Below are 13,679 nucleotides of genomic sequence, written 5' to 3'. Positions count from 1 at the left end.
ACGTGAAAGAGAGCAGACATGACAAAATCACTGAGTAACCGAATGAAGTGAACTGAAAGAAAAGGGGACAGGATTCGGCAGAAAGGCGCTGAGTCAGAAATGCAATTGAGAAACATTATGCATAACTGTTCTGTGAATGAAAACCTCAGGAGGCCTCTGTTACCCACCAAAGCTATGCAAATCCTCTCCTTATCATAAGCCTGGAAATATCTCTCAGCAGCACCCCTTGCCTGTGAAGTCTTTGTCTGATCTTGTATTACATTCCTCAAGGCAGGTGATAGAAAGTAAATCCAGCTCCACTAAAATAATAAAAAGTCTTGCTTGGACTGTGCCCTCCATCTTTGTTAGCCAGCACCCAGGCACACATACCATGGGGTTGTAGCTGCTAATGATTCATTGCTCTGCTCCTTACAAACTCCCTCATCCCCGCAGCAAAGCTCTGCAGACCTTTGTGGCACCTGGGGCGTGTGCTAGCTTATGGATTTGCTGTTGGTTCTTCAGTGGTGAGTTATAATGGAAACTTTGACAGATAATTAACTTCACCAAAGTCATAACTTTTTTTATGAGTTTGTTTCCAATGTCCATGTGCATATCTTCCTTCTCCGTAAAATATTCCTTTCTTTTTGATAATTAACAGACATTACTCTGTGTAAAGCTTATTTCTCAATAGGACTTGTCTCTAAGAGCTGCATTGTTCCATTCTGCTCTGAAGGAAATGACATTGTGCTCTCAGACTAACACTTTTGAGATCATCTGTATTTCCAGTGGGTGTTACGGAAAACAGAAAAAACAGCAAAAGAACTGAGTAAAATCTACTTAAATGATTAATTCTTAAGCAGCAGGGTAAAAGTGATCTTTGTTTACCCTCTGTGATGGCTGTTGGGTGGCTGTATGAGCACTGCTGGTGTTCACTCCCTATTCTATGAGCTGAGTTCAGTGCCACATAAACAAACATCACACTGGCATTTAGGAGGATACAGCTGATGGAAATTTATTCTATCCCAAAATATTCAGCCTGATGGCTCCAAGACAAAATAGGGGAATAATTATGAAAAGAAGTTTTGTCTTCTCTCTTGTGGGTAAGCAGGATGAATAATTTTGAAAGGTTCCCAGTGTAGGCAAGCAGGCAGAGGTACTTCTAAAACTCAGAGCAGAAGAATTTCTAAGGAGATGTAAGAGGCACACCCAGCTTATTTGTCCCATGCCCTACAAGGGTGCAGTGGAGGGGTGTCTGGGATAACTGGTGTGATGAACCTGCAAGCTACAAGGAAGAACCCAAAATTCAAAAGCAAAGGAATGTAGGAGGGAAATAAATGTCAGGACAAGGCACATATTCCTTGGCTTTTTAAGCAGAGCTTTCTGTTCACAGGCTTTGCAGCCTGGAGGTGACTTCAGTGTTGGTGTTGATGGAACTAGAAGTGCCTAAAATCAGCCAGCCCTGTGAGATGTCAAGTTTGGTCATGTGTCCATTATCACCTGATAGCACACTTCAGAAGATGAATATTTGATGCAGGGACAGGACTTTGCTGAAAGGACTTAAAGTCCCAAGTGGGAAAGACTGTGTTTTTAATGCTAGTTTGGGTCGTACATACAAGCTGAATATTATGGTCGTACTTCTGTTTGATTCTAGTGTAGTGCTAAGTGCTTTTCAAATTAATTTATGTGTTCTCTGGACCAGTGCCTCCTGTACCCTGCCCAGCAAGCTCAGTTTCTGCAGTCGATGAGACCTTTTGATTTACATGGATGTATTTCTCTCCGTCTCTTGCTTCTTGTGTTTTTTTTTTCACAGTTGAGGCCATTAAAAATTGGTGGTCTGTTGCACTGTGTTAGATACCCAGACAGCATTATTAGTACTGAGATAGGAAATATTTCATGGTAAATTATTTGCTGCAGGTGTAGAAAAAGTCCAATTTTAAATGCAGTCCATGGTGAAAATGCAATTTACCTGTCCACGCTGAATGAATCCTGTCACCTTCCCATTTATTTGTAGGTGCAGGGTGGATAACTTTGTTGCTGTAGGTGAAATGAGACACCTGTCTTTGTGCAGTCGTGTGAGGGCAGGTTATAGTGGCTCTCTGCACATTTCCTCGAGCCTAAGAATTAATTACATCATGTTTAGTGGCTGCATTTCATACTTGAAGCTGACTCCACCATTATGGGGCTGCTTTTGCTGTGCTCAGTTCAAGTGTAGTAGTGGCTGCCTCTCAACTCCCAGAAACATGGTTCTGTGCCATTTAGCCTCTAACTGGGTATTGTGAATGCAGAAATTCTTCTTTAAATAAGGATTAGTAATGCTTAGGGTACCTTTCGAAGTGTATCATTTAAGATGGTTTCAAAACTTGGGAGCAAGCAGGTTTCTCTTTTCTTATTTTCTGGTTGCAAATCATTTTGTCCAAGGAATAAATGACCTTTTTCTGCCAAAGATTTTTGCTGTAGTCAGATAAAGCCCCTCCATAACCCCAGATAGTTATTTCTCTCGTCTGCATTCCTTCCCTACCATGACCAGCTCCGTGTTTTCTCAGTCAAGTGTTGAAATTTTATTTGAGTTGTAAATATTTATTTGCAAATCATGCCTTCAGAGACACACTTGCCAAAAAGATTTTATCCTTCATGAGACACTTGACTCTCCACCTCATTTCTCCTTGCAGGCACTATTTTGGTCCTTCACTTTGCATTTAATAATTTCTTGTTTTTACTTCTGCTTAGTGTCATTTTCCCCACTTACGTGTCTCATTGATCCTGACTGGTTTATGACATGAATAAAGTGTATCTCAGGAGGTTTGGAGTTTGGGGTTTTCTTTTTATGGATGGACAAAGCCTGATGCAGAAAGTTCCTGCTGGCTTTTTGTTACAGTTGTCATCCATTTATTATTTAGCCTGTCCCAGAGGAAGTTAGTTGAAACAGATATATTTCTTTATATCTCATCGTCTCAGCTTAGGTACCCTGATGGCTTGAAGGTCACATTCAAGTTTGTTTTAGCAGCTGTGATGATTGTAAATGTTGGGATAGGTCTTTTTGTCAGAATGTGCAGTGAAACTGCAGTCCTTGACAAAGTATAACACCATGAAATTCATTGTATTGGGTGGGGTACAAAAACCACTTCAACACATTCCCTCTGTGATACACTCACAAATTATCTGTCCATCTGGGTGTTCCATTTATTTCATAGACTCATCTCTGCTGGGTTACATACTTTTCACTCTGTTGCAAATTCTTTTATGTATATGTTCTCTGTGTGTGTGCACACGGGCACAGACACACACACTTGTGTATATATTCAACATTTATTTACTTACATTCTTCTGGGACAGAGCAAGGGATTTTTTTTTCTGCCATAGGCTTCTCATGGAATTCAGTTTCTGCCCTCTTCTTTGCAATTTGGATTCGAGAGCATCACGGAATGGGGAACATCCCAGGGTAGTACAATATTTGTATTCTAAATATAGCAAATACCACAAATACCAGAGAAGCAAATGTCTGTATCCCAACATCAGATTGATCCCCTAGACAATTCAGTTCCCAGACCGAGAAAATCTGAAGTATTAATTTCTTACAATTTCTTCTTTAGGAGGACTTGATCCAGGATAATTTAACTCTAGTTTCCATGGTTCCAAGATACCTGGCTCTGAGAGTGGACCTGTGTGGGATTCAATACATTTGGTCTATTTGGCAAACTGCTCACAGAAAGTGAGTTATTGGTTTGTAACTTGTGACAAATCAAGGATAGTCAGTTCCTAATGTTATACTTCATTTTATTTGTGCTATTTGGGTTTCTTCCACCATCTTTTTACAAATTTGAACCTGAGAAGAAATTCTTTAACAAGCAGGGTTTTTTTTCAGCTGAGATAAAATAAAGTCAGGAGGATTTTGGGTTGCCATAAAATGTAGGCTGTGTGGTGGGCAAAGCATAAAGCAACTCCAAGGGCTGCAATCCACCTGACATCTGTGGCATAGAGCACCAGGACCGTGTGGGCTGCTTGGTGTCCATGGCCAGAATGCACAGGAGCTCTTTCTTTCATGCTCCAGCAGGAATGTACACCCAAAGCATCATTCAGGAGCAGCTTAAGCAGGGATTAAATGGGGCTGTGCAGTCCTGAAGTCCATTCCGGCACCTCCTGCCAGGATAACTCTTCCTTTGAAACTTGAGTCATGCTTTGCTTCTCAGTAGACATTTGTTTGGCTTCTTACTGAAGGTGGGGATTTCCAGTAAGGACTCAATCAGCTCCACCTGAGAAAAATGAATTGGAAACAAGACACAAAGAGTGCTGGAGGGACAAAGAAAGATTGGACTGGAGGAATGAGAAGGAAAAATGGAAGAAAAGAGGGAAAAGGCAGTTGGAAATGGGATGAAACAGATGCTGAATAGGTCAACAGGACCTGTTACAATCTCTGGGGTATTTGTTATCCCCAGCCTGTGTATTGCTTAAGCTAAGCCTAGGGCTTGCAACATTAAATGGTCCTAAAAATGGCTTTGAGGCCTTTTCTGTGTGGATTTGACGAATGAGAGTGATCTTTTTTCTCCTAGGGACTGTCTCAGGGAGGAGCACTGTAGCTTAGAATATTAACGAGGCTTTGTAGTTAATGGGAGCCACTGCCTTTAAGGAGATGAGCTTGTGCCTGACAGCTCAGAACCAGGGAGAAAGTGAACAAAGGAGAAGGGGGAGAGGGAGAAGCAGAGACTATTGAAATAAGATATTAATAGGATAGAAAAAAGCAGCATTAATAAAGACTTTTTAAAACATGCCATCAAGAGCCTTGCCAGTGCAGAATTATTCATGTACATTTACTATTGTTTTTATCTGGCTTAAGCTGTAAGATTTCTACCGCTTCCCTTGGGAAACTTTTCTGTGAGAGAATAATTCCTTCATTGGAAAACTTTTTTGATATTGATCTTAAATTAGATTTTCTTGATTTTCTCCCATTACTTTGAGTTATGTCAAGTTATGCTGTACTGAATTGCCCTCTCTTTCTGTCATATATCTGTAGATAATTATCACTGTCTACTTAAAACCCCTGCCACAGTTCATGCTGGCTATGAGGATGACATACCTATGATCCCAGTGCTGAGCCAACAAATACAGGCTGGAATTGTTTTGCTCCTTCCTTATCAGCTCTCCCCGAGTGTTTTAGCATTTCTTCAAGCTCTGTTGGATTTGGGAGCACATTTCTGGAGAAGAGGTACTGAGACAGAATGTAGCACACCAGGCGCCGTCACATCTGAGCCATGGAGATGGAGCCTCTAAACTTCATTCCTGGATGATATCTTTGCCTGTGCAGACCAAAATAGCCTTGGCTGTGTTCTTGTTGCAGTCTGATGCAGGTCTCACCTCCTGTCTGTGAATCTCTTTCAGTTTTACTACTTGCAGGTCTTCTGTATATCAAATATCTCTGCTTTGGAATTTTTTTAATTAGTTATATTTTCCAAATGGATGCTCATTCTATTATTTTCTAGCCCCATTTCTAACATCTCCAGATCCTTTTTGGTTATTTTCCTGCTCTGGTGAACTTTTAGCATCTCATAGTCTGTAAATGTTGGTACTGTCTTAATTGCTGCAGCTTCTATAAGATGCATGAAAATATTGCATGAGGACAGACCCAGCACCCAGGGAATGCACAGGCTGGCACTTCTGCAGAGGGTACCTGAAGGGTAGGAGAGGAGATTGTGATGCTGAGACCCCTGGCCTCAGCAATTTGGGTAAAGCAACTAAAGAAAACAATTGTAAAAAGGACATCAGAAGTCAGAGGTGACATTATGCCTGGGAGGGGATGACAGAGGAATATCAGGCTGGCCAAAGTAGGCTTAAAGGAGCTAAAGATGATCTTTAAGGTCCCTTCCAACCCAAGCCACCCTATGAGTCTGTGATTCTGTGTTGTCTCTCTGTTTCATGGGAGAAAAGACGGTTAATACCAATAGAAATAAACACATGGTTGGTTGGCTATAATTCCACTGCTGGGTTGTTTTTAGCTTGCACTACAGTACTGATCTCTCAAAATCCTTCTCCTTACTCTGTTTGTGAGAGCTGGAGCAGGAAAACACACTCAGGTAAGATAAATGTGCATAAGGGTGAGCCAGGCTTCTCCTTCCTGGAAGTGAATTTGGGATTTGGTTGTGCCAACCTGGATCCAGCCTCAGATGCTCTGGAAAAGCAAGGAAAGCTCCTGTGCCTGCCTGGGCACCCTGAGGTGAAGCTCTGCCACCCCAGAGGCTGCTGTTAGTCTTCTCGAGGAGAGAGGGAGGGAGGGATGGATGGAGCCATCCTGCAGGATGACTCAGGAGCCATCAGCTGGGTCACCTTGGGTTTCAGTGCATGTGCTGGCAAACAGCAGCCCTAAGCCCCAGTTCTTCCCTGGGCCCATGTTCTCCCTTACCCCTGTGGGATCATTCTGACAGGGGATATTTAAGTCAGTGTAGCTATGCATTAAGAGGGGTTCTAGATAATATGACAATACAAAAAATGGCAACAGCACATTTAATTAACTATTTTCACTTCAGTTTTGCTCTTGCACTTGCCTTTGCTGTGGGTTCCGTACTGCTGCCCTGGCTTAGTTTAGCCAAGGCACAACACACCTGTGTTCCTGTAGGAAGTGGTGGGTTCTTTCTGAGCCTGGTGGGATGGCTGCAATTCCCACCTTCCTGGGTCTTGTCTGCATCTCTAAATACTCAAAGCTGTGGTCAGGCATCACTTATGGCTACTGATTACTGCTTCTTAAAATTCATCTGTGTCCACAAGTCATTTAAAAAGCATTTTCCACATCTGTCCCTGGGTGTCCCAGCCCATCAAACTAAACCACCAATCTGGTTTTCCACAGCTGTCAATTTTGCTGCTCTCGTTTCCACTCGATTGCAGGGAGGAAAGCAACAACTGTGCAGTGTCCAGTTTTCCATTCTTTGTCTCCCAGTGAGCTGTCAGAAGCTGGCGTGGTTTGCAGAGCCTCCTGTGTTTGAAGTTCTCTACTTTTTTTCTTTCTGGCACTTCAAATGCTGCCGGGCCCCCCCGAGGTTGAGAACCAAGTTTGTCAGACAGAGGGGTCAGAGGAGGGTTAGCGATGCTATCGCTGAGCAGAACTGTCATCACCAGCCCGGAGTTACGGCCGGGGTGTGCAGGGGGAGCCTCGGGAGCTGCTGCTGCTGATCCACACCTACCTGGGAAGAGTGGCAGCTCCTGCTGCTGCTGTGGCTCTTTGGGAGCAGGGGTGATCCCAGGACAGGGGCACAAATGGGAGATGTCCCCAGAGGAGAGCACCTGGCAGCTCCAGCTGGTGCTGTGGTCCCAAGTTGGAGCCGAAACCTGTTGGTGCTGCTGGAAGGATTCGTGGTGCTTTGGGGGTTGTTGCAGCCCCACCTGCACAGCACATGTAGGAAGAGGGATGATATTTAATTCTTGAATACATCAGCTATTCCCGTTTTCATACCCAAAACACTTCTGAATGCTTTCACACCCGAGGGCAAAATGTTTCTTCTCATTTTCCCTTCTCTATCCTCACTTTCCCAGCACCCACATGTGGTCACTTGGAGAAGGAGGAACAGAGAAATGGCTTTTTCTATGGCAGACACTGACATTTGCTTCCATCCTCTCTGCCCAGTCTATGAATAAATGGCATCTTTGTTTTCCTTTTCTTGAGAGGATCAATGTGTCACCCTTGTGTTGTGCCTTGTAGATTTGAGTAGGAGGCACCAGGCAGCCTTTGACGTCCCCAGGAGCAATTTGGGGTGTCATCATTGTGGAACAAACTGCACAGGATCAAGGCAGACCCTGGAGTTCCTCTTTGGTACCTGGGAAGAATTTCTTTACGAGACTTTCATGTCACTGTAGAAGGAATTAAGGAAGCATTCATTATTTTTGTATTGGTAAAATTTAATCATAATTATTCCTACATGAATCACCTTCAAAAGTGCATGCTGGAACAGCAACTTGTGGTTTCTGTCTTGCTGATCAAACACTGTGTAAGGAGAAGGTGTCTTAGAAATTTATCACACAACAAAATCTGAGTAGTGTGGGAATGACTGTGCTGGTGGCTGCACATACATTGATGGATTGTCTGCCCCCAAATGCTTAAGTCTTGTTTAAATGGTAATATGAATGGATTGCTCTGCATAACAATAGATACAGCACTGTACAGAATACTAACCAGGTTTACAGATAAACATTTGGCATTGAAGAGTTTTTAACCTAAAAGGATAGGATCTACGAGGGCGACATTTTCAGTTTTATCCTACTTTGTAATTGCAAAGACCCTCATTGGCAACAAGATATATACATTGAATTAGCTAAACAGTTAATTGATGAAGTTCAGGCTTTAAAATGAATGTCTGTAAATGGATGCAATTCATCTGCAGAGTCCAGTAACACCAGTGAAGTCAGTGAAATTACAGCAGGATTAAATTTGAGTCCTTCTGCCTTTGCTTATCAGCAATACAACTTGCCCAGACATTTGATGGGGAAACGTTTGCCTGAGGCTGTTTACACTGGCTATGCTTAAGATTTGGAAAGGGAGGGGGAAAAAAAATGAGCAGCTGTAGGAAGAAATCACAAAAATACTTTGTGTAATGCTCTGCCTCCTTTTTCTCTCTCCTGTAATAACAGGGCAGCACTCTGAGGAAGCGGAAGATGTACGAAGAATTCCTGAGCAAGGTCTCCATTTTGGGTCAGTTGCCCTTTGGAACTTGGCTGTTGGTTTCTCTGTTATTCACGTTGGCAGAATGAATTTTGATCTTTGATGGCACGATGAAAGGAGCAGTGCTCAGACAGAAGGTCTCACATTGTGTTGTTTCTGAAGGAATGAAAGTGTAAAGGGCCCTTTTTGTTTTTCTTGTTCTTTCCTGTGTGCTGCCCATGTGTTTGGAGCACGTACTAAAGGTGGAGCAGGCACACACTGGTACTTTCAGTAGCTGCTGCTGAGTAAAGATCATGTGGATAGAGCAGAAAGCAGTGCAGAGATATGAATTTCTCATAAAGTCCAGTTGCATCCTCCCAGGGAACAGGTGAGATGCTTTTTCCTGCAAGAATACAGTGTTTGTGTGCACTAAACAAACCAACCTTACAAATCAAACCGGACTGATCTTTTTTCTTCTGTGCATTTTACAGCCCCTGTCTCACATTCTTAAAACATCTGTTTAGCTTCTTGTCCTTGGATTTTGTTTCCCTTTGATTAATGTGATAGCCACGAAATTTGGACATGTTCTTGATGGCCTTCAGTAGGAAAAACAACAAACCCATAATGCCTGACCAATCAATCACCATTAGGAGAACAAAAGCCTCTAATAAGGAGGACAGTGTTAGACAGTACAATGAGTTGTTGATTCTGTAGGAGAAACATCATGTTTTTGCTGGGGCTGTTTGGAAAAAAACAGTTCAGGATTTATTTGCTGTATAATTAAAGTATTTAAATTTCTACTTATTTTTTTTCTGGTTGTTTTTTCACCTACCATTCAAGCCGAGGTACCTGAAATATGAGAGTGTCTCAGTGAAAGTATACTTGAACTTCTGAGAGGTGCTATCCATGAGATTTTCAATTATATTTGTATGCTTAAAATGAGGCCAAGTATGTTGCTCACTTATTAATGAAGTTTTCATCATTAAAATCCTTCTTTTATGCTTAATTTAAATCTTCCTAAATTAAGAGCACAAATTATACCAAATTACAATGAGTATTTAAAGAAAAAAATAATCTGTGCACCTGCACTAATGAGGAGCAATTACAACAATGAGACATCTCAAAACAATTTCGGAGTAGAAAGGTTATTCAGAGATGTGCTTCCTTAAACACTTTCCTTCATTGTGGTTGGCATTGTAATTAGAGCCTAATTTGTAGTGTGGCTTTTGAATCTTGGTTCAAAAAAAAGGGGAAGGACTTTAAGATTTGAACCTTTTTTAAGTACAGAAAAGCAGTGAACAAAATAACACATCATTGCAGGAACATGGAAATTTAGGTGAAACGTGTAAGGATCTCTTTGACATGTCTAAAAAGTAGATGACACCTGTGAAGCAGAAAGATATTTTAGAAATCTCAAAACAGCACTGAAAAGTCAACTTCACTTTATCCCTTACTGTGGTCAGAACTCAGTGATTTCCTGGTGGAAAAACCTCTACCTGCTTCTTATGTTTCTTTTTTCCAAGGTCTGTCCAGTGTCTGTAATTAGCTGTATAATTGCAAGAGTCACATATTTTTTAAAACTATGGATTTTTTTTAGATTATCAGTAGTTGCTTATGAAAGAAGTGATTGTTTTTAATTTTTCTTCTGGAGTTTAATTAAATATAAAGTAATTAATAGATATGTACAATTAAGGCATTGGTCTAATTTATCTGATACTTCAACTCTGCAACTAAAACATGTAGAATATTCTATATAATGCTCTGTTTGCAACATTTATTAACCAATGTATTTGTAGTGGTACAGTTCCCTTAGACAAAGAGAGACACTTCGTGACTAGAGCTAGAATTAGCTTTGAATTTTTCATAAAGCCAACTGAAGAAGTTTCAAGAGGCTCTTTCTTTTCATTGTTAATTACTGAGTTCTTTAAAAAAAAAAAAAAGAAAATGTCTTCTCTACTCTGTATGAAAGAGTTCTATGCTTATTTTTAATCAATCAGAGCAGTTTTTGAATGTTGCATTGACAATATGGGCTTGGTCTTTGACGTTCTTCTGCAGCAAAGGTCACAAACACACCAGGAAAGTGCTTTAGGTGGGGAAAATGTTAGAAACAATGAATTTCCTAAGCAGCAACAAGAAAGTGGCATAAAAACATGAAGCTGTGTCGGTCAACTCAAAATTTACCTTTGGTGCTTTGAACACTTTGGTCTGGTTTTGTTACCAGGCTCAGGGTGTCCTTTTGAGCTCAGCCTAAAGGCATTTTAACTTTAAGGAACTTCCTTTCACCCTCACACAATCCTTCTAAGTAATATTTTGAAAAAAAAGTTGGGAAACCAGAGTCTGATGGAATGGCACACATCTAATCCTGGTGTCAGAAACTGTATCTTGACTTACATTAGTTCAATAATTCATAGAAAGTAGGAATCAGCAGAGCTCTGGGACATGAATTTCAGCCCAGCTTTTTGAGGCAGTGAAGGCTAAATCATCGTATTATCTGTTGCTTTTAATAACTTTTAAACCTGTAATTTTTCAGTCAAATCTGATCAAAGTACAAAAGTTCAAGTACAATTCACTCTCGAATTCTCATGCAAATGTGTGTTGGAGGGAGACACAGGTGGCACCTCCTCTCCGAGGGCAGGACAGGTGGAATCTGTCCCTTAGCAAAGGCAGGGGAGGGCACTGGGACACTGAGCAGCCCTGGATGTGCCCTGTGCAGGCTGTCCCTTGCCACGGGGGGGATTTGGGGCAGGTGCAGGTGGGTGATGAGGACCCCTATCACAGGTTGCATTTGGTTTGTTAATCCTAAAACAGGCCTGTCATTTTTAATTATGGAATTTTTTTGGAATTTTGATAACTTTTATCCCTTAAGCGAGGGAATGAAAAGGAAAACACTTTGCAGGCCATCCTGCTGGCAAACAAAGAAGAGGTGCCATTTCAAACATCCATAAACCTGGATGCCTCTGTTCTCCTGCTGCTCGTGCCACCAGGGTCTGGCCATTGGCTCTGGTGGTCTCACCCATCCTTGAGATGGACACTCTGCATCACCCACCCTGCAGCCCCCCAGGAACTGGGAGCAGATCTGAAATGAAAACACTGTAGGACTTGTCCTGACACCTGGTGTGGGATGTGGTGAGGGAATCTCAGGTGCTCCCATATCTCCAGGCAGCTCCTCAGCTGCTCCAGGCTGTGGCAGCACCAGGGCAGTGCAAGGAACCAGAGCCAACTTTTCCTGTCCAACCTTTAAGATTGCTATCTGGGTGATTACTGATGGCTGGGACACAATGAATAAATACATTCATGTTTCCCAACTGGAGGTTCGTGCAAAGTGCCTGGACGAAAGAAATGTTTCTTTTATAACAGAACCAGGCACGGCAGAGCTGTCAGTTTAGATATGAATCTTCAGCCAAAGTTGGAGTGTTTTTATAATATAGCTTTATGATCTTCAATATTTTAGAGTCCCTGGACAAATGGGAGCGGCTGACAGTGGCTGATGCACTGGAACCTGTTCAGTTTGAAGATGGAGAAAAAATTGTTGTGCAGGGAGAGCCTGGTGATGACTTCTTCATTATTACAGAGGTAAGATTGGCAACCTGATAAGCTCTGCCATTTCCTGGTAAAGATCAAGGCTTTGCATTAAAGACATTTGGGTTCAGTTCAATCTCTTACTTCAGCATAAATCTAATTCCACTTAAACCAGGAGACCTACTCAAAATTCAAATTAATTCAGAAACCAGTTCCATGGAATTGTCTTAAGTGGGACAATCTTCTTTCCAGTAAACTGAAAATGCAGAGTAATTTTGAGGTGTGTCTGGTGTCTTTACTGTTTGAAGGTTTGTTTACTATGGGAGATTTTTCTAGTTCCAAATTTCTGATACTTCAACAGGGCTGGTCAGCCACAGAATGCATTGATTGTTGTTCCCAAAGGGACTTACAGGGGATATCATAAATGGCCATCTGAAAACTGGAGCAGGAGACCTGATCAGAAGATGGATAATTTGTTCTTTGTTTTGCCTTAAACTCAGTCCTAATGGCTGAGCCATCTTTTTGTTTACTCTGACACAGGCAGACAGATCTGTCAGGCAGCTGAAAATGCTGACATCTTTTTGGGAGATTATCTGACACTTCAGTTCCACCATCTCACTTCTGCAAACAGATGCTGACGGAGTTCCCCCCCCCCCGACATAAATTTTTGGATCCCTGGTATCTCACACAAGTACCAAGGCACTGTGATATAACAAACTACAAAGAAGTATTAGAGACTCAGACTGAGTAACAGGGATAGGGATAGGATTGTCTATGGATTGTGAGTGTTCCTATGCAAATATACAGACCAGAAATAGCCAACATATGGCTGTGGTGACAGCTCCAGTGCACACACCAGGCCAGGTGTTTCATGACCAGCAATGAGTTCCAGTGGTGGCACAGCAACTGGGAGGGAACTGGAACCTCTCAGTGTGGGTCAGAGGGGTGTAGGAAGCTGGTCATGGTGTGGCCTTGGGATCCAGTTGTATGCACACAGAATGCATCCCAGGCTTTGCTTTGCTTGCTCTATATCTGGGGATTTTTGGACAGGTGCCTCTATGCAAAGCAGCCAGAATTTGGTTCATAATCAATATCTGACATTTAAAATTCCATCCTTCCTTCCTCTTGAGTGTTGGAAATATGTATTTTATTTATGAACATCGTTTTTCTTTAATGCTCACAAAATTGTTAGTGCAAGTAACTACACCTGTCTATCATACAGGGAGACAATTCAGGAACTTTAAATATGTGACAAGCAGTGTCCCATCAGCAGTGTTAGAATAAATGAGACTAGATATTAGATAGGGAATCTTTTTTATTAAGAAGATATTTAGTATATAAGAAAAATTCAGGAAACAGAAGTTTTTTCAGAAATATGGAATTTTTATTGCTCCTAGTATTTTTGAATGTGCTGTTATTCCTTGCAGCAGCAGGAGACTAGGAAAATCTAATTTTCTTAGACATTGAATCCCATGTGGAAAATTGGCAGCTTGCTTAAGAGTTACCAAGGGCCTTTATTTTCCCCCTCTTGCTGAAACAGCTGTTAAGACTCGAATGGGTAGAA

General features: G+C 41.7%; 1 protein-coding gene across 2 annotated transcripts in view; it reads left to right on the top strand.

Moving 5' to 3' along the window:
- PRKAR1B (protein kinase cAMP-dependent type I regulatory subunit beta) overlaps positions 1-13,679 on the top strand; it is a 92,833-nt gene that overhangs the window by 61,244 nt on the left and 17,910 nt on the right. For both annotated transcript variants that reach the window (XM_053957833.1, XM_053957832.1), the window contains exons 8-9: positions 8,587-8,647; positions 12,048-12,169. In XM_053957833.1, coding sequence (XP_053813808.1) covers positions 8,587-8,647; positions 12,048-12,169 — 183 coding nt within the window. The remainder of the gene's footprint in view (positions 1-8,586; positions 8,648-12,047; positions 12,170-13,679) is intronic.

Source organism: Vidua chalybeata, chromosome 16 (genome assembly GCF_026979565.1).
Source record: "Vidua chalybeata isolate OUT-0048 chromosome 16, bVidCha1 merged haplotype, whole genome shotgun sequence".
Classification (NCBI taxonomy): Eukaryota; Metazoa; Chordata; class Aves; order Passeriformes; family Viduidae; genus Vidua; species Vidua chalybeata.
Note: the sequence above shows the minus strand (reverse complement) of the source record. Positions and strands in the feature narration are given on the sequence as shown.